Source organism: Carassius carassius, chromosome 29 (assembly GCF_963082965.1).
Source record: "Carassius carassius chromosome 29, fCarCar2.1, whole genome shotgun sequence".
NCBI lineage: Eukaryota > Metazoa > Chordata > Actinopteri > Cypriniformes > Cyprinidae > Carassius > Carassius carassius.
This window is the reverse complement of record NC_081783.1, coordinates 17,895,572-17,916,959: the sequence shown is the minus strand read 5'-3', so window position 1 is coordinate 17,916,959 and position 21,388 is coordinate 17,895,572. Positions and strand designations below refer to the sequence as shown.

The following is a 21,388-nucleotide window of genomic DNA, read 5'->3' as shown; positions in this document are numbered from 1 at the left end:
CTTTTCTGGATTTTTGTCTATGTACTGCTTATTCAGATTACTAGAGAGCTAATAGTGAGGTACAAATTTACCTGAGATGATTTCAGCATCAACTCCACTGTCCTCTGCCACCTTAAGGAAAATCTATAAAGACACCCAAGAAAGATGATTAGTAACTTGCATATGTAGTAAAAAATCATAGCTGACATCCTATAGCTTTTGTTGACAGGTAAAAGCCAAGACAAGCTGCACATACAGTACCTCTTCAAGTGTAGTATCTGAGATACCATAGCTGGAAATGCCAAGGTCAGCGAGCCGATCATCCAGGTCATGGAAGAGCTCAACGAAAGCACCATCTTTGGCAGACTCGTACGGCAACACATATGTGATCTCATGACCGAGGTCTTCCACCATGCGAGAAGCAGGAACGTGCTTCAGGATTAGACTGGAGATGAGGTCTACATCAACAGGAACAACAGGAGATTCAGGCCATGTAGTTCCTGCAGGACATATTGGAAACTTTAGTGAAGATTCAGTTATAATCTCATGAACTGAAAAGTTATTCATCATTTTAAAGTATGAGGTCAGGTGGTGTCTTACCTATTGCAGTGGCGGCCTCGCTCTCTTGATCACTACCTAGACCAGCATCTGAACTGCTCTCAGATGCATTGTCATCCTAAAAAACAATGAAACATCAGTGTTTAGCTTATAAGCTAAACAACAAATCAATGTGCACAAATCAAAGTGCACTTACTTTCTTAACAAAGGACACAGTGCTGCTCGAGTTCCTGCATGAGCTGAGAGAAGGCTCAGTGTTTTTCTTCACCAAGGTAAGATAGTAACCAGTTCCAAGTTGAGTCTTAAGAAAGAGCGAAGAGCCCACACAACAAAGCTTTCCATGGGAGATGATAGCAATACGATCGCCCAGAATATCTGCTTCATCCATATGATGGGTAGAAAGAAGGATAGTCCGACCTAAGAAATACCCAAAGTCTTCATTCATTCAATAAGATCTAATGGAATTTTCTTTGTTTTTAAATCCAAAATGAATGGAGTAGTTACCTGTACGATACTTTAGAAGAAGGTCCCAGATGCCTCTTCGAGCGTATGGGTCAACACCAGCAGTGGGCTCGTCCAAAATGACAACCTTTGACCCTCCAACAAAAGCAAGGGCTACCGAGAGTTTCCTCTGCATACCACCTGAGGAGCACAAAAATGTCAGTTTGCAACAAATCAAACAACCATCAAATCATAATTTCAGAGGTTGTAATGGCACTCACCTGACAGCTGGCTGGTCCTGGACTTGCGTTTGTGTGGAAGGCCAGTATCAGTCAGAATCTGCTCCGTCTCAGCCTTCACATCCTCCTCAGACAGACCCTTCAGACGGGCATAGAACCAGATGTGCTCTTCTACTGTCAACCTGAAATATGACAGGTAGATTAGAATCCACAGAACTATACAATCTTAACATCAACTAGTGTGTGACTTGTGCTGTTTTTGAATTAAATCACTTACATGCTGAAGAGGACGTTGTGTTGTGGACACACTCCGAGACTCCGTCTAATGGAACTGAGCTCTGAGCGAATATCTTTGCCCATGATATATGCAGTGCCAGAGGTGGGAGGGAATAGGCCAGTTAGGATAGACCTAAAACAATGAAGGCAAATTGGTGGGTTAGATATTGTAACCAAAAAAAGAAAAAACTCAGTTCAAGCAGCCATTACTCCAATCCATATGATCCTTCAGAAGTCATTCTACTATAAAAGTGACAAATCTAGGATGAATATAAAGTGAAATTTGAACTTACATGGTGGTGGTTTTTCCAGCTCCATTGTGACCTAGGAAAGAAGTTATTTGCCCCTCATAGAAGCCAAGTGTCAACCCATCGACTGCTAGCTTTTTGCCATGATGGTAAACCTTCACAAGATTCTTAATGTAAACTCCCAATTCAAGGTGAGTGGGTTCCTCTTCAATGCAGGCGGCTTTAAAAAAAACAACAACACAAAAAACAATTAATCAACTGTATTAAAGTTTATATATAGTGAACAAATTCAAAGCTCTAAACTGACACTAACCAGCCTTTTTAAAAATAGCTAAAAAATGTAGCTTTATAGTCAGTAATCGGCCATAATGTGAAAACAATCATCAGTTCAGAATTTTAATATTGGTGTATCCCTTATAAAAACTTCTTACCTCCAGCATTGCCCTTCTTTCCATGAACGGCAGTATTTTTTGTGTTGCTCTCTCCAAACCAGTAGGATTTACTGAAAGGGAAGTACCATGGCCTGGGAATGCCATACTGCCCTGGGAACACAGTCTCAATGTACCAGGTCATGACCCCATACAGGAAGGCATCAAAGTACATGAGGATGAGGCAGGTGGTGAGGTTGTAGTTGTCTTCTTCCATTGGGCTGGAGAAGAGGTTATTCCATTGGATGCCCACGCCCTGCTCTTCAAACAGGGCAAAATACTCACAGCCAAATCCAAATGCCACTGGAGACAGTAAACTCTGTGAATACAACCAAATTAGAAGTAAGTAGTGTTCTGTTTTTTCCAGCTGAAGTCCACTTATAATGCTAGTCAAGGTTTATCTATAATGCAAAAAGGGAATTTCTCACGCAGTATTTTTGTCTTGTACAAATATCAAAAAATTCATTCAATCATGATATATTTACTTGAAGCGAAATTACATAAAATGAGTAGTCTGGCTTTTTTAGTTCATGCTTAAAATTGGGAATAAAAAAAATTAAGGTAAAAGGTAAATTATTTTATTTTTCTAACCCTTCAAGGCAGATTTATTTCTCATTTCAAGCATGAATTCACTTAATTTTGATAACTCCCTCGGAAAACGGATATAATTTTGGTTCTCAAGTAAATCATGATTTGGGAGTGTTTAGATAAAAATACAAAAAAATATATAATATATAATATAAAAAAGAAAAAAACTATCTGGTATGATTTGAGTCAGATTAAATCATGATCTTTAAAAATAGTTTAGTTTAACTCAAATAGTTCAAATTACTTTCAAAAATCCATGTACTGTAAATGTACTGATTGATATTCCCTATTAAATCTGTGCCCTTTAGCTGGACACTTAATCTCAGGTTGTTCCAGCAGGACCTGGAGTTTAAAGACAAGTAACCAGGTAACTGCGCAGGATCAATCCATCTAGGGTTAAGTGCCTTGGTCAAAGTAATCTCAGTAACACTGGCTAACCTCTAACTGAACTCTTGAATTAGTGGCCCAGACCTTTAATCTATCACAAGCATTTAACTAGTTTCAGCAGGAACACCCAAGTGAAGAATCTTTGTAATCTAGAGTCCGGAACCAAAGCCTACAATGGGTTTAAAGTGCGATTTTACAGTTAAGATATTCTCATCGCACCTGTAAGTCATTTTAGATAAAGAGAGCAGTATAAATTAGTTTTCTTATGCAATATACTGTATGATAACCTAAGGCCAACAATTCATGACGCTGCACACATACACATTTGCACTTTGTAACTGATATTTAAAAAAAAATTTTTTGGTATGTTGTCACAAACTTACAGCAATGACTTTGGCGCTGAAGCCCACGTAGTCTTGCCAAGCCACACAGAGCACATAAGGCAGGTAGAGTGTGAAGTAGATAATGCCACCGCAAGCCGCTGCCAGGTTGGCACGTGCGAACGCCGTACTGATCAGAAAACACTGCATTATGGTTACCACAGCGAATGACACGAGGAAGAGGAAGACTACGCCAGGGTCACTGTATGGCAGGAGATTACCCATCTGGAAAGATAAACGAAATCAGCTTTAATTATTACAATTAATAATAATAATCAGGCTTACTATAGGGTATATTTTATATATATATAAACTAAAACTAACAGAAATAAAAAAAAAAAATGTGTTTTACAAACACACACACATGCATATACATATAAAACAAAAATTACTAAAACTACATAAAGTATGTATGAGCATACCAAGATAAATTCCTATCAACTGTAATGTTAAAATGGATAAATAAATATTGAACTTGAACTAAACATAATTAAATTACTAAAACTTAAAATGAAAATATAAATATGAATAAATTGTTCAAAATATAAATACAAACTAGTATCTCAAAGATACTAAAATAACAACAATAATAGTATTAATAATAATAAGTGTTATTACTAAGTTAGTATTATTTATTTACATATTTATTTTATATTATATTATTTTGAATTAGCTTTATCTCTTATTTTTTATTTATTTACATTTTTGTTTGCAGTAAATTTCTTGATATGCATTATTTCTTGTATATTTTATTATTTTCATATTTCTTATTTTATTCATTATTTTTATGTAGTTTTTAATTCATTTTGTTTTAATTTAATATAATAAAAATGTAATTTCATTACATAAAAAATCCTATGACAGAAAAAAAAGTCAAAATTGCATTACAGTATAAATAGTTTGTCATAACTAAATTGAGTACTTAATGTTTTTTTGTAAGGCAAAAAGTGTGCTTCCTAGAAAACAACTTAAGGTCTTAAGATCTGCTGAAGTCTTTTTAGTACCTTGAGTAGAAGAACTAGCAGGCCTGCGCTGATGAGAAGAGGGATGAAGCTGCTAATGAACCAACTGAACCACAGGATACCATTGTCCAATCCCATAATCCTCATGGTCTCCTTGAGCCGGGCCTCCTTCTCATAGACGACGCCTTTGATGATGATGGCCACTGAGTACATCCAGGCCAGAGTCATGAAAAGCGGCATGGAACGGCTCATAATGCGAAGGAAACTACAGGAAAAAAGATTTGATTAAATAATTGTTCCACTTCCAACTGTTACAGAACATTCTGAAAGTTTAGCACGAAGTCTTTTTACTGCAGGGGAAATAGTTTAAAGACAGTCCTTCATAATTTGCAGTCTCTTTTATTCGATTAGGTTTATTTGCAGTGAAGTGCAATACTTACATATCATCTACATAACATGGATAAGGCATCTGTTGGATGTAAACACCAGTCTTCTCTTTGGTCCCAGTAACTGCTCTGATGATGCTGTGTTCAACTATATCCTGTAGGTAAGTAAATCCTCCCCAAATATACCTCAAATCCTCGAACGGATCAGCCCTAGGACCGGGATCCCAATACCTGCCGACCAAAAAACACAATAAGCATGTGATTTCAAAGCACACAGTCTCGTTTCCATCACTGGGCATTTAAGAAAAGAAAACACCAACATACCCATCTTTAATCTTGTTTGTGCGCTCCACATTGTCGATGTCCATGCGGATCTTGTAATTGACGTGTTGGGGAAGTTCAGAGCTGTTGGACTGAATGTCCAGAAACACAATTCCTGCCCAAAACTTTCTGTTATCCAGAAGAATCATGGACTCGTTCACCATTTTCTCCTCCGTGCTCACAGGTTCAAGTTTATCCAGGTTTACACACTGTGAAAAAAACAACACCATTCAGTCACAATGTGGCTTTATCTATCTTTTGATAATGAGTTGATTTTATTTAACCATATTAGATTATAAACATGCTACAGTGGGTGATTTAATCAATAACTTTTATAGCTGACCTAAAATAATCTATGTGATCCGTAATAGCTTGGTCTTGTTTTACTGTAAAAGGGAACTTTTGACCCATTAGAAATGACTGCGTGTTGTTTGTCTTCTCTAGTCATGTTATACATCACTTGAGCTTACATTAATGTTGATTTTCACTTCCTTTTTATCTTTCACATCTCATTTTGTTATATCAACATACGTCATGTTGCTGACTTAGACATATTACAAACGAAAAAACCCACACAATTCATTGGAACAGGACGTACAAACACCTCTTGCATGTGCCTTTCTCTCGACAAATGTGCTGGTTGCGACATGCTATGTGACTTATGAATGGTTGTTGATGTGAAAGTATGTATGTGGGAGACAGATGGATTATGAGATAGAAAGGACACGTGTAGGAGGAGAAAAGAAAGGAAAAGGTAGCATGAAGAGAGCTGTTCTGACCTCCATGAAACGGGATATGCTCATAATGGCCTGATCCGTCTCATTGAAGACATCCCGCCACGTAAATGCTGTTCCATGGGGACGTGTGTCCTCGGAGTGCTTAGACAAGAAGCTTATAACATCCTCCACACTCCACTGAGTCCCAGCCAACTGGGCACTGAAGAAACTAGCAGTGGAATTGTTTCGAAGAAGGATCTGTGTTTAGAAGAACAATGAAATGGAAATTAAAATTAGCTTCAACATTGGTAAACTCCAGCCAAATGGAGGCAGTAATGAGAGTTAGCCAGATCATACCCGCATCAGATCCATTTCGTCACTGTTCTCCATGAAGTTCCAAACCTTCGGTCTGGCTTCTTCCCACATTCCGCCTAAATCTCGTAGAACTCCGAGCTCCTGAAATGTCTTGTTGACCTGGGAAAGAACAAAGATTTTTATCAACAAATCATGGCAAGTACCATGCACATTTTTTTTTTCCAGGATGGTTACCTCATGAATGATCTTCTGTGTTGCAGGGCTGTGTGGCGTGTAGAGGATCTTCCCCATCAAGAGAGGTTTCAGTGCTCTCCAGATCATTCGAGAGATAGGACTGGCTTCCATGTTCTTCATCAAGTTGTTACAGTATGGAGCTAGAAGCACAATAAATAAGAAGATGCATTTAAGGACAATTTAGCATTCATTTAATGTTGCATGCTCTGCATCATATTGTACCACTATTGTGTAGTAGGCTAGTATCATATTTCAAGCACAATTCATTTTGTTTATGAAAAAGCATGGTCATTTCTGATGTACTTCAGGGATATTATTGTTAACTAAAACTAAAACTATAAAAAAGCGCTTATTTAATTTAAATAAAGGTGCAATAAAATAACATAAATTTTATAGGAAAATTCTGTATTCATGTATTGATTTTTTTTTAAACATCAACCTGCCCTGAGACATAGAATTTATGATATATCAAGTTAATTAAATATATATATTCATATATATATATATATGTGTGTGTGTGTGTGTCTGTATAAAAAAGAAACTTAAAAAATAAATGTTTCCTTCATATTTTTACTTTTTTATAATTTAAAGAAGAAACCAATCCAATTTATATAGTTAACATTTGAGGCTTAATACTATAGAAAAGCACTAAAACTTTTACAGTTTTCAGAGTGTTTTCAGCTTCAATATAAATTGTGATAATCGTAATTAATAATTGCAATTACAATTTCAAGGGAATTATTATTAAGATTTTTGTTATAATCGTGCAGCCCTACTTGGCAGTTAACTGAAATATAATCGAAGTTAAATTACTACAATTACAATATCCAAAGATTAAATGTGAAATAAATTAAAGCTATATATATATATATATATATATATATATATATGATATGACATGACATGATAGGTAAAAATTGATAGCCTGAATGCACTGTAAGTCGCTTTGGATAAAAGCGTCTGCTAAATGCATAAATTTAATTTTAATTTAATTTAATAAATGTGTATATATATATATATATATATATATATATATATATATATATATATATATATATATAAAGAAATACAATAAAATAAAATAAAGATGATAAGACAAAAAAAGGACAAAAAATCCTAAAAATGAAGACAAAAGCTAATTCTAAATATTAATAGAAAACTATAATAGTATATAAAAATACTAAACACTATTGTAGCTTTGACGTACTGCTGGTGTTGTCATAGACTGAAACTGGTTCGTCATCACTGTCGTTGTGGTTGCCGAACAGCGCCTGGAAGTTGCTGTCCTCATACCAGTTGAGGGATTTGATCTTGAGGCCACCGCCTTCCGGGTGTCCACACACGATACGGGACACAGCCTGGTACATCAGACTCGGTGAGCCGGTGGCGTTTTCTGTCAGAAACAGGATCTCGTTTCGCAGGTCACTCCAGCTCCTCATACTGGCCAGCTGAAAGAATGACAGAGGATACAATTATAATCGCCAAGTCAAGACGGCTGATACACAAAAAATTTACTTAAGAGGTTTCCGTTAGTTTGTTAAACAGGCGTGTCAGGTTTTATATTAAACTGGTGTATCTTTAAAGAATTTGTTGAATTTGTTTTTCCGTGGAACACAAAAGGACACATAATGAAAATGACTAATCACTCTCAGAGAGTTTCAAACATCAAAAGTACTATAAAAGTAGTTAAAAAAACTTGCACACTATATCCAAATCTTTTAAAGCCATATCATAGTAACAATATTTGGAACAGAACAGAGTTCAAGTCATTATTCACTGAAGATCTTTGGTTTGTGACCAAATCATTCAGACTGTTTTTGTAAACTAAATCAAATAACTCACAAATCCAAAGGATATTTGAAATATTAGTGCACAAGTAGTTTGAACTGCTGTCATGATACTTTTATGCTGCTTTTGTGTCCTTTTTGATGCATGAAAGCTCCAGTTTCTATTCATTCTAACTGAAAAGAAGCAAAACAATCATCTCTTTTTGTGTTTCACTCAAGAAATAAAGTCATACAGTTTTTGAGAGTGAGTAAATAACAGAAGAATGTACATTTTGGGAGAACTATCCCTGTAACATTTCATCAGAAAGAAAATTGTCTGCTATTAGGAGAGATAATGTTAGTGATAGTGTTTGCCTAATCCTCGACAGCTACTGTCATTGTGTAGCTCATGTTTAGAGGTTTTACCCAACAATTCTGAATCCAGAAAGTCAATGCCCCAAGGGCCTGACAAAACCCAACACAACCCACTTTAGACAAACAAACCCTCCCATGAAAAGCTGGTTCTGCTTTTTCAACACACAAAGGGTTTTGTCAAACATAAAATAAAAGTCTATCATAAATGCATTTCTAAGCTGGGAGGTTTGCTTTTCGAGGTTGGCTGACAGGAAAAGAAATGTTATTCTGTGCTGGTCTAGACATTTCACATCTAAAAAACCCAAATGCCCTGAGAACACTTTAATTTTTATTATAAATATTAAGAAAAAGTCTGTGTGTCTCCATTTAATCTGACTGTTGTCTAAGAGAAACAAATAAAACACATTATTATTGCTTTTTCTTTCCTACAGGTGTATTTTTACTTCTTCAGTAAACTTGGTTTTTTGGAGGTTCTGTTAAGCACACTACTCTACCTTTTTCTGTAGTATACAGTATTTATACCGAGTACACAGTCTGTACAGTTAAACAAAAAAATAGTAGGCAGTATGCAGTAAGCAGTAGTTATTTCGAACACATCCACAAAGTAAATTGCTTCTGCCCGTCTTTTGTTTTGAAACAGGTGTGGTGTACAGCATACAACTACATTCTACATTCTGCAGGATAAAACTATGTGAGCCTTACGGATCTGACTCAGCAAGCAAACAAATCACGTGCCGCTGATTCTGTGTAAAAGTGCACAGAGAATGAAGGGCGGAGGGTGCAACAGATGTCCTACTGCAAAAACAAAACACTCTCACAGAGGGGGAGAAGAGCAAGAAATCAAGGAATAATGGGCCATCTAAACTTCACTAAGCTGTACAGAGAAAAGTTGCATGCAGTTTCTGAGTTCCAGAATAAATAGAATAAACCCACACTATTACTAATATGCTGATTTTGTGCACAAGAAACTTTTTGCTACTTAATATTTTTTGGGAAATCGTGATCCACAACCAAAATGCTGCAATAAGTAAGCTCATTTAGAGAAACCGCATTCAATTGATCAAAAGGGACATCAAAGACATTTATAATCTTACAAAAGATCTATATTTCAAATAAATGCTGTTCTTTTGCAATATCTCTTCATCAAAGAATCTAGCAAGCAGCATAACTGTTTTCAACATTGATAATAATAGAACATGTTTCTTGAGCAGTAAACCAACATATTAGAATACTTTCTGAAGAATATTGTGACACTGAAGACTAGAGTAATGAAAATGTTTTTTGCACTTCGTCTACTCTCTTACCAACACATTGAAAGGTTAATGGAATTCACCATCCGTCTCAAACGTGAAAGTGAGCCAGTAAACTAGACAGTGGGTTGACTTTAATGCTCCATTCATGTAGACTTGAATAGCCAAAGGTTTCCCTCTCAGTTGAGCAGAAAACAGAGAGGCTTTTGTATGGGCAAACAGGTCATGAACGCCCATCTCGCTGTGTTAAGCAAACGTCTTTCTTGCGGTTTTTGGATACTGACTGCTGAGTAGATTGTGTTACTCTCTCTCTGGATGCTTGTTCAGCTGTGCTTGGTTGTATATCTGTCCAGCTAGGAGCTGAACCAACTTTCTCTTCCTCCTGCTGTGCACTGCTACAGCTGGCAAACGAGACCCTACCGAACCCATCGACACATACAGGCCCAGTGCGACACCTTTACTGCTGCGTCACTGGCCCTGCAGTTGTCCTCGCCATTAAATGTCACTTACACTCTCATGGGATGATTCTAGAGCCTTACTGTGTGCTGGTTGTTTTAAATATGATAGACAACTACAAGTACTGCAGTTGTTTGACATTTCACAGGACTGTTCAGGATTGTTCTACATTGTCTGGAGTGATAAACGCATAAACTTTGATGATAAGTGAATAATATGAAGTCTACCTCCACAGCCAGTAATCCCAGGCTTTCCAGAAGGTTGTCTGTAGCTTTGGCAACTAGACGGACATCAGTGGCATTAGTCCTTATCTCCGACTGTAAAAAGCAGAGAAAAGATTTCATTAAATACACTGATTAAAAATAATATGTAAAATAATATATATGTATATATATATATATATATATATATATATATATATATATATATATATATATATATATATATATATATATATATATATATATATATATATATATATATACACACACACACACACATAACAAAAAAAATTAAGTAGTACTATAGTGTGTTTTATTTATATAATTAACATTTTGTTTTACATTTTATTAGATAAAATATAAACATATATATGCTATAAAATTATGTTTTATCTAATGTTTGTTGTTGTTTTTTTTAATGAAACTGAAATTATAATATGCATAAACCTGTATAGGTTATGTCATCTACAGTATTGTGTGTCACTCAGTTTATATGACTGTTAAATCAAATCTAGTTAGTTGCCCTTTAGTTACCCTCGTGTAAGTACTTCTATCTAATTTGCATGTCTGTAAATGATCAGAGAACCATAAAAGTTACACAAGTCCATATTTATTTCATGTATTCTACATGCCATCAGCCAGCGAAATAAAACTAAGATGACATATTAATCTGGTTTTCCACTGCACTTCACTCCCAAGAATTGTAATGATGAGTCAAAATCATCTTTTGTTGACCAGTGAGATCTGTGAGTCAAACGGACATCTTCGTATCTCTTTTAAACGCTCATAGGGAGAAGCAGAAGAGAGGAACTGAAGCTGTTGTAACTACCAGCTGTGCCTTCAGGATATATATGAAGGTAGGTGTGTAGGGCAACATGCAACAACATGCGTCCTCCCACGCTCGTCATAAGCAGCTAACTCGTTCTTTCTTTTTTCCTCTTTCTCTTTAAGCTGGTTGTTGAGTTGTTTGTGTCTCAGCACATTGCATGCCAATGCTAAAGTCACCTGGTTTTGTTTTTAACAACTCAGCAACAGCAGCGGAGGACTCTATTGCACTTCTTTAGGTGATAAGATGATGACCTCTGTCACCCTCAGACACAAGGTGGGAGAATTTATTAAGTAACAGTTTAATTTACACCTTTTCCTGACAACAAAGCCACCCCATCTGGACTCGTCTAGAGCTCTAGAATTGCCATTTACGTTTGTCTACAGTAAAACCGCTTGTGTCCTCTGCAACAAAAAAACAAATTATGTATAATCTGGACACTTATGAAATGAACAAAGTTTACTGATGATGCTAAATGGTAGAATGTAAAAATCTGAATCGCATGTAGAAAATTAAGTGCCTTTAGGACCATTAGGATTTTTTGTGCACTGTGAAATTATTTTCTTGACTATTAAAAAGAAAAGTGTATAATCTTTTATAACTTTTTTTTGCTTTTTTAAATTACTCTCTTTTTTAAATTGCTCTCAATTATGATTCTCATTACTTTAAAAATTATTTAATATTTAAAATCTTAGTTAAACATGTTATTATTTGACCCTTAAAAATTACCATTTAAAATATATAGAAATAGAAATTTATTATTTAAATAAATAATAATAATAATAATAAATACCCCCCCCCCCCCCCCCCCCCCACCAAAAAGACATTTTATTACTATTATTCTTATTTTATTTATTTCTTTATTTTATTTTTGGGTGGAATTTATGACATTGACATATATATTTTTATATGGTAATTTTATTTAATATTACATATTTTATGGTAATACCAATTTATTTATTATTAAAAAACATTTATTAAATCTGTTCATTTTGATTCACTGTACCATGTTTCTTACCTTAATAGGTTTGAGGAAATCCAAGTTGGACTTGAAGTGTCCCTCGGCCTGGTCTAGCCAGCTTTTGGGAGAGCTGCAGATGACCTCCTGGGTGAATCTCGCCACCCTTTCATCTGGGATGCTCACAAAATCCTCAAGTGTGGTGGTGCTGCACATGTCTCTCAGATGGACGCCAAAACCTTTGATCAGCACCTGAAACATGAGGAGCATCGGTGATAAGCAGTAGGAGTGAGAGCAGACAAAAGGTGTTCATGTGATCTGTGTGAGGGGTTTTGGAGATAGAAGGGGACAGAGCTGTTTATATGACCCATGAGTTTGTTATCAGGGCAGGGGAATCATAAGGCACTTAGACTATTTGCCTTGAATGAGAGGGTACATTAGGGTAAAACTAGGCTGTCCATGGTCAGTTATGAGGACTTTAGATTATGTAATGTCCCGAGGGCATGTCACACGGATAACAGCTATTGATTTACAAACAATAATCAATTTGCATGCTGGTTGCCTCTCTTTAATAGATTCCTAGGGTCAGTTTAGCAGCATGTGTGGGGTAAACTATCAAAAAGGACCCAGAAACTATGACCATGCCTTCCAAACTGTATGTGGTGTAGTTAAAGTAGAGCAAGTGTGAGGTTTGGGTCTTTGGGCATGGAAGAAGTACCTTAATAGTCATGGCCACCATTTATTCTTCAAAATAATGCTTTCAATTCTCACCTTTTCAAGATTCACATCAGCATCCAGAATATTCTGCAAATGATTATGGGAAAAGGAGGCGTTTTGTTGGAGGAACATGGAAAGGGTTTCATTTTCGCGGAGGAAGTCCTTTAGCTTGAAACCTAAGGACAAACATACCACTTTAGTGTGTGCGTGTTAAGCAATGTTTCACAAAACCACCATACAATGGCTGTAGTTATCGGTTTTCAGCAATTTGACCAGACTTTTAATTTCAGAAGACCCGCCCCCACATTTTAGGATTAATGTTTTTGGAAACACACCCCATTTACTATTAGTTCACATTTAAATTGCATTCTTACAAAACCTCAAACTTTTAATCAGAGTACATGCTCTCACTTGCTGGAATTTAGAGCTGTTCATTCAGGTGTAGAGCCTTTGAGAGTGTTAACTACACACTCGTGTGCTCTCCTTAAATTTCATTCCTCTTTCAAGGTTCAGGTTCATGTCTGAGCAGGCCGGTAAGTACGGTTGACCTGGGCGTGGAAAGAAACGATGACTGATTCATCGTGTGATTCCACAAACAACGTACAGGGAGTCTAAATGTTCTGGAGTTTAAAACAGAGGTTGAAGTAGTCCACACAAATCCAGGAAAAATTGGACAGACTTGTGTGAGAAATCCTTCCTTAAATCTGTTGCATCAAACTATAATTCAAAAGTTTGATGCTAATAATGCAATTCCTTAATCATATGAATCTTAAAACGTGAAGTAGATTTTTTACATTATCTGTTGAATATGACAAATCACAGTCAAAACAAAAATCCTAAAATGCAAAGATAGATCTGCTGAAAGTCAAAGACTGGTCAGACTAAAAGTTTTTCAGATCCCTTTTTTGATGGAAAAAACTGGGTGTGTAAAAACTGGGATAAAGTCTGTAAATTTGAGGACGCCTCTCATGTTGCTTGATCGTAGAAACCCCATCTCCAATCCATACGTGTAAAGTTATACCTGATGTGTATGGAAAAGTGTAGCCATTCACACCTAGCTGACAACTACCCGTGATAACCCTCACCCGGAGCAGCCCAACTGTCTCCATGTCTTCCATCTGTGCTGTTCAGGGAAACAAAGGCTGGAAGTGTGTTTGTTGCTAGGGAGGGCCGGAGCCCCAGGAGGTGGCAGATTCCTGAACTATTCAATCGCTTCCCCACAAATTATTCTTTTGAAAAGAGGGTAAAGGGAGAGAAATAGGGGAGTAAACTAGGGTCTGAAAAGACATGTGCAGGGACATCTTTTAAAGTCATGGCCAATTACATCTGTTAGGCATTTTAAGGTAGTACAGGTGTATGCAAGCATAAAATGAGAGGGCCTAAAGAGTCTAAATGAGCCATGGTGAAAAAACCCATAATCCAGTTCTCAGACAGTTTAAACTGTTGTCTTGAAATTCACTCCGACATTCAAAAGTTTGGGGTTGGTAAGATTTTTTTTTTTTATGTATTTGAAAGTTTCTTATGCTTAAAGGACTGTATTTATTTGATAAGAAATGAAGTAAAAACACTAAAATTGTGAAACAGTATTATTATTTAAAATAATGGCTTTTTATTTTTATATATTTTTTAAATGTAATTTATTCCTGTGATGACAATTAGTGCTGAATGTTCAGCATCATTACTCCAGTCTGCAATGTCACACGGTCCTTCAGAAATCATTCTGATATGCTGATTTCATCAAGAAATCTTATTATCATCAGTGTTTAAGACAGTTGTTCTGAAAACTGATTCTTCAATGACTAAAAAGTTCAAAAGAACAGCATTTATTTCAAACAGAAATCTCTTGTAAAATTATAAGTGTATTTACTGTCACTTTAGACAACTTTAAAGCATCCTCGCTGAATACAAGTATTAATTTCTTGTAAACAAAATCATCTTACTGAACCCAAACTTTTGAACAGTAGTATACCTTTATGTTTTGTTTTCCAGAAACTGCACAAACCATCTAAGTAGTAGTGATCAGGACAGCTATGTCAATATACAAGTCATTTGCTCAACTAAACCCTCAATAACCAAACAGAAACATTACAATTTTCTTTGGCCATTACAACAGTTAGCCTCATATTTTGGGCATGATGTTTTTCGTAAACGTTGTAACTTATTATGAGGCTAATGTAAAGCAGCTATTTAAAGCTCTTTGTGAATTCAGCATCACAGCTAATCATAGCAAATGATCTAGGTGTGAATGGGTTCAAGCGATAAATATAACCTAAACCCAGAGAACTCAACCCTTTTATGTGTGTTGCCATTAGTTGTAATCAAAAGAGGAGAATAAAGACAAAAATGTATGAGATCGCAGCATGCGGATGCCACGACAAGCCCCACAGTGACTGGAAGGCGAGTTCAAAGCATTCCTATTGTTATACACGACAATAATGAAGGTTTAATTGAACAGGTGGACTGACATGGCTCTTTTCCCTCAAGACTTTTCTGAACTCTATTCTGAAGGTGTATTACGGTTAACTGTGAATTTTGATAAGTTTTGGACCATTTGATCCTGTTTTTGTCTGTCATCTATGAAAACAATAAAGTAATCTCCCCATTTCACTCTGTCACAGATCTAAAAATGTCATCATACTTCACTTTTTGGTAAATACATTCTGTATATTTATACCACAGACATTCTGTGATGTTGGCTGTGCAAACTTTTCTCCATTAGGCAGAGAAATGCAATTAAAGCTCACTTAGCGTGAGAAGAGAAGTCTGTGAACGGGAAGAGACAATTCATGCAGTATACCCAGCACACACTAAGTGAATAGGGCAGGTAATGCTAGAGGAATGGATTCTGGGATGTTTGTGCATATTTACACCCACACAAGCCCTGAAAGTTACTTGTCATGGCTTGTATAAAAAGGCTTGATCCTTCATTCATCCACCCACTTCCTCCTCTCCCAATGGAAAAATTGCACTATCCCAACAAATCCTCAAAGACTGATGGGCAATAACCTTTCGTTATATATTAACAAGGATTAACTGATAATTAGGATAAGTCACTTTATGCAAGGAGATCTGTTTGCTATGGAAGAGTACAATTGCTGAAAAGGGCAAAAAACATAACATAGTTCAGCCAAAAATGAAAAACATGACATTTATGCCCTTTGTAATTGCAAACCCAACTAACTCTGGTGGAGCATAAAAATGAACAAGCTAAAATATAAGTTTTTAAGTCATTTATTTAAAAAAAGGGCTCAAAGCTGGAGGGCTCAAATTGCATATTCAAACTTGATGAAAATATAAGTTATATATATATATATATATGATTTTAGAAGACTTGAAATACAGCACACAAGTCATATGGATTACTAATGATGTGTTTTGTCCTTTTTAGAGCTTGGTCACTTTATGCCTTCACTTTATGGAGAAGAGCAGCATTTGATGTTTGGAAACACATGAATAACTGTTTTCATTCTAGGCAATTCTGTACTCACCAGCTGTGTTGCTTTGCATGACTTTAACTGCACTGATAAGCTCCTTGAATCCATCTAAGCTCTTGTCATTTTGACTATACAGTAAGATCTTCTTGGCATCAGAAAACAAGCGTGAGATTCTGAAAAAGAAATCGGAATTACTACCAAACTGCATGCACGGTCTTGTATTACACGTAATTGGCCACATTATAGTGTCATTTTGAAATCTTCCGCTGTAGGCAACAACTTACATGGAATCGTTGAAATTTCCAACGACTCCTGGAGACTCCCCGGGGGTTGGGTGTCGGAAGCAGGGATTGTTGGCATTGCAGACGATGCCCTGGATCCAGGGCAGGGTGCCTGCTGAGGGCATGGCTTTGTTGGGAAAGTGACCTGCAACAAATAAAGGGAGACTAAATGAAATACCTCATTGAAGAGGAATGAAAAGAGTTTCCACATTAAGGCTTTCTTTGAGAGCAGAAAAAAAGAAAGTCTACACGATAAAACCAGCATAATCGAGACACTGGCATAGAGCAATGATATCTGAAAAAGTTGAAAAAAAGCATTTTTTCCCCAGTAATAAAACCATAATAAAACCATAATCCGTCTTGCCAGTTTGAAAAACGGGTGCTGGCCCACCTGAAAGACATCACTGGACCCTTGCTAGATCCTCTTCAGTTTGCCTACAGAGCAAACAGGTCTGTGGACGATGCAGTAAACATCGGACTGCATTATGTTCTGCAACACCTAGACAGACCGGGGACCTATGTGAGGATCCTGTTTGTGGACTTCAGCTCTGCCTTCAACACGATCATCCCAAACCTCCTCTTGCCCAAACTAACTCAGCTCTCCGTGCCCACCTCCGTCTGTCAGTGGATCAACAGCTTCCTGACAGACAGGCAGCAGCTAGTGAGACTAGGAAAATACACATCCAGCACCCGTACAATCAGCACCGGAGCTCCCCAGGGCTGTGTTCTCTCCCCACTACTCTTCTCCCTGTACACTAACGATTGCACATCTAAGGACCCCTCTGTCAAGCTCCTGAAGTTTGCAGATGACACCACACTCATCGGCCTCATTCAGGACGGTGACGAGTCTGCTTACAGACAGGAGGTTAAAGAGCTGGCTGTCTGTTGCACTCTCAACAACCTGGAGCTTAACACGCTCAAAACAGTGGAGATGATCGTGGACTTCAGGAGAAACCCCCCTGCACTCCCCCCACTCACCATTATGAACAGCACTGTGACTGCAGTGGAGTCATTCAGGTTCCTGGGCACCACTATCTCTCAGGACCTGAAGTGGGACATTCACATTGACTCCATTGTGAAAAAGGCCCAGCAGAGGTTGTACTTCCTTTGCCAGCTGAGGAAGTTTAACCTGCCACAGGATCTGCTGAAACAGTTCTACTCCACCATCATCGAATCCATCCTCTGCACTTCAGTAACTGTCTGGTTTAGCTCAGCTTCTAAATCGGACCTCAGAAGACTACAGAGGGTAGTCCGGACTGCTGAGCGAATTATCGGTACAACCCTCCCATCTATTCAAGAACTGTACTTATCCAGAGTGAGCAAAAGGGCTGTTAAAATCACTCTGGACCCCTCACATCCAGCACACTCCCTCTTTGAACTGTTGCCATCTGGTCGACGCTACAGAGCACTGAGCACCAGAACGACCAGACACAGGAACAGTTTCTTCCCTCAGGCAATCCATCTTATGAACAGCTGATAATAACTGTGGGACACACTACACTATTTATATTTATATACACTACACTTTTTATCCAACACACATACTTAGCGTACACGTAAATCTTTTGCACATAATATACATGTACATACATGAAACACACTACACTACTTATATTTATATTTATATACACATACACTTATTTATCCAACACACATACTTAGCGTACAGTTAAAATTTTTCCACATAATATACATGTACATACATAAATGCTCATTTTAATATACCTGCCATACATCGTCAATTTGTATATTGTCAATCCTTACCCACCTATTTGTATTTTTTTGTATTTTTTATTCCTTATTGTGTTTTTTGTTCTGTCGCTGTTATGTTGCACTGCGAGGCTCTGTCACGAAAACAAATTCCTTGTATGTGTGAACATACCTGGCAATAAAGCTCATTCTGATTCTGATTCTGATTCAAACATCTGACTGTCCATTCCTCGAGGATGCGTACCTTATGAGGGGACCTTATCAAGTGATTACCTAAATGGTATATGCGACCTATGCCTCCCCAAAGACTCACTGTTATTTCTATAATGAGTCAAATATTCAGGTCTGCTATCAGTCAACCTTAAGACTGCCAGCTGCTCCACTGCTGAGCACAGCAAAGATAAGATAATACTTAAAACGTGACGTAATCAATTCAGGGGCTATTTGTTCAATTCCTCATATATTTATTTAATTTCAAATATTTTATAACAGGATACCCCTCAAAATATCTATTAAGAACATAACTGGGTCATAATATCAAAAGAAAGATAATCATATAATGAAAATGTTTTTAATGTAATCAAACACGATTTCCCGTTACAGTAATGTAAAAACATTACATTTTCATAAATTTAATTTAAATTTAAATTTAAAATTTTAATATGTAAAAGATGTGTGTATAATGGTAATGTTTGTCCTGCTCCTTTTAATTTATGTTGAATTTAATTTAAAAAGTCATGACAGTATTTTACAAGAAAAGCGCATTCTTGTAAAATACTGTAATGCAAGATTTTTTTTTTCATCTACTTAATCATTAATCTTGTGTTTACAGCATTAATACATTTTCAAAAATATCACACAACAAAAAAATCTTCTATTTTTGTGGAATATAATAATTCCAAAATCCTGTATTTACAGCCTTAGGCAACTTAATATTGCTGGTTTTGAAGTCTTAAAATGTATTATTACCTACATGATGGACATTGTTCTTTCTGTCCATTTAATCACTTCACAAAGAGAAGTTGCAACATGCATGTACTCGCATATGACAAATCTATTTGTCCATCAGCACACTCCAGACTTTGGGAGAAGTGAAATTATACACAGGACCTTCTATTTCCTCTATAAACCAAAGTGGTAGCACACAGACACATTTGTACGTCAACAAGATCTTGTGACAAAGGTTCACCGTTCCATAAAGAAGAACAGAAAGTTCACAATCTCACAAAATCGGATCTGTATTGTAGGATGTCTTTTCAAATGAACACTAGTCAAGACTTGTGTTTTGAATTCCTGGCTAGTTTACAACTCGGCATCAGTAGCATTACTCAGGACATGGTGACATATAAAATGTATCTATTAGAAAGCCAATCAAGCACAATAAAAACTAAAAAACAAGAAATAATGATAGACTGATAAACGCATTTATTAGCTGAATCAGGTGAACATGAATCGGATGACTAGCTAATATTAAAATATAGACCATTTTGTGTTTTTTTTGTGCCCAGAAATGGTGGTCACTTTGTATATATGGCACTATTTAAATCCTGACATGCTCCTGATAGCATCATCTTTATACACATCCAGTGTGACTAAGAGAACACCAATTACTCCAGTTATCATTATGAACTCATAAACACCCTGCCAGTTTGACACATCTGATAATGATAGATCATAAAAGACCACGGAACGGAACGAAACGTGCGTTTTTGCACAATGCGCACCATGTCTTTAGGTTTTGCAATGTAATTAATATGCACAAGTTACATTGCAAAAGTTATTTCGCATGCAACACATGGCATCCATTTAGTTTTCAATGCCATGTCAGGAAATTAATGCTACCAAACAGGATAAATGATGCATTGTGTAGACACATCACAACACCGCTACTTCTAAAATGTGATTTCTCTCTTTTAACAGGTACAAAACTGAGGAGTATACTTACATTCATGTTGCTCATAAGGCGGGTAGTTCAACCTCACAGCAATCAGGATGAAGAAAATAAAGAGAGGCCACACAATCTCCGTCAGCAGTTGGAGCTGAACAAGTCAAACACAAGAGGACAAAAACTGTCAGCGTTTTCTGCAAAGTGCAGACACTAGAGACCATCTTTGGCCCCAGTGAAACATGACTAATAGAGTTCTCAGGAAAAAAGCTAATGTCTAAGGTAAGGGCTTCTGGTATGTAATGTCATCAAGGGCAGGTTTTTATTAACAACATTTATTATTAATACATGACAGGGGATCGATCAGACAAACCAGATATAGTACAACCTCAGAGAGGAACATCCACTGGGAACATGGCATGTCTACACAGATCCAACGGGGAATGAAGCCCATCTGACCATTCGATCTATAGTCATTCTTTAGCACTTTTATGGGTAATGCTTATTTAGTTTAATGCATAAAAATGTAAATACATCAGTCTTGTACTGTGTCAAGCCATTTAACAATGTTAAATTAAATCAAGCACTGAATTTTTTGTATTATGGAACAAGACATTTGGGTACTTTGTAAATATACACGTTACAGTACCACGCTATACATCAAATTACCATAGTATGGTACAACCACAGTGCTTTTTGTAATGGTTTCAAGAGTAATATACCCTATTTTGAGGTGATGGAGATTTGAATTCTATGTCTGTCTGTATTTGCATCACTTTTACCTCTAGAAGAGCAACACAAATACTGAATCATAGTATAAAAGCATTCTGTATTGAAATTATGTAAAAATGTCTTACTTAATATGTCGATTGTTATAGACTGTAAACAGCTCAAGATTCTAGATTTATATTATAAGGAATGAAGAGCTGTCATAACGATAACAAATTTTACATAATGTGTAACATGTTGTGCATAAAATTATATTTGTATTTTAATTAATGTTATTCTTTTTTTATGATGGCGTATTAAAAACAATTCGGAAAATCGGAAA

At 36.5% G+C, this 21,388-nt stretch overlaps 1 protein-coding gene across 1 annotated transcript in view; it reads right to left on the bottom strand.

The window, feature by feature from the left end:
• The window catches only part of abca1b (ATP-binding cassette, sub-family A (ABC1), member 1B), a 33,273-nt gene that overhangs the window by 10,017 nt on the left and 1,868 nt on the right, over positions 1-21,388 (bottom strand). The window contains exons 3-25 of the mRNA XM_059516126.1: positions 20,398-20,491; positions 16,746-16,887; positions 16,516-16,634; positions 13,082-13,203; positions 12,371-12,562; positions 10,533-10,622; positions 7,666-7,906; positions 6,459-6,598; positions 6,267-6,383; positions 5,973-6,167; positions 5,197-5,402; positions 4,927-5,103; positions 4,529-4,751; positions 3,528-3,749; positions 2,173-2,488; positions 1,787-1,961; positions 1,495-1,626; positions 1,260-1,399; positions 1,042-1,179; positions 734-954; positions 580-655; positions 241-479; positions 72-123 (exon numbers count right to left, since the gene is read on the bottom strand). Of these exons, the coding sequence (XP_059372109.1) occupies positions 72-123; positions 241-479; positions 580-655; positions 734-954; positions 1,042-1,179; positions 1,260-1,399; positions 1,495-1,626; positions 1,787-1,961; positions 2,173-2,488; positions 3,528-3,749; positions 4,529-4,751; positions 4,927-5,103; positions 5,197-5,402; positions 5,973-6,167; positions 6,267-6,383; positions 6,459-6,598; positions 7,666-7,906; positions 10,533-10,622; positions 12,371-12,562; positions 13,082-13,203; positions 16,516-16,634; positions 16,746-16,887; positions 20,398-20,491 (3,769 nt within the window). The remainder of the gene's footprint in view (positions 1-71; positions 124-240; positions 480-579; positions 656-733; positions 955-1,041; positions 1,180-1,259; positions 1,400-1,494; positions 1,627-1,786; positions 1,962-2,172; positions 2,489-3,527; positions 3,750-4,528; positions 4,752-4,926; positions 5,104-5,196; positions 5,403-5,972; positions 6,168-6,266; positions 6,384-6,458; positions 6,599-7,665; positions 7,907-10,532; positions 10,623-12,370; positions 12,563-13,081; positions 13,204-16,515; positions 16,635-16,745; positions 16,888-20,397; positions 20,492-21,388) is intronic.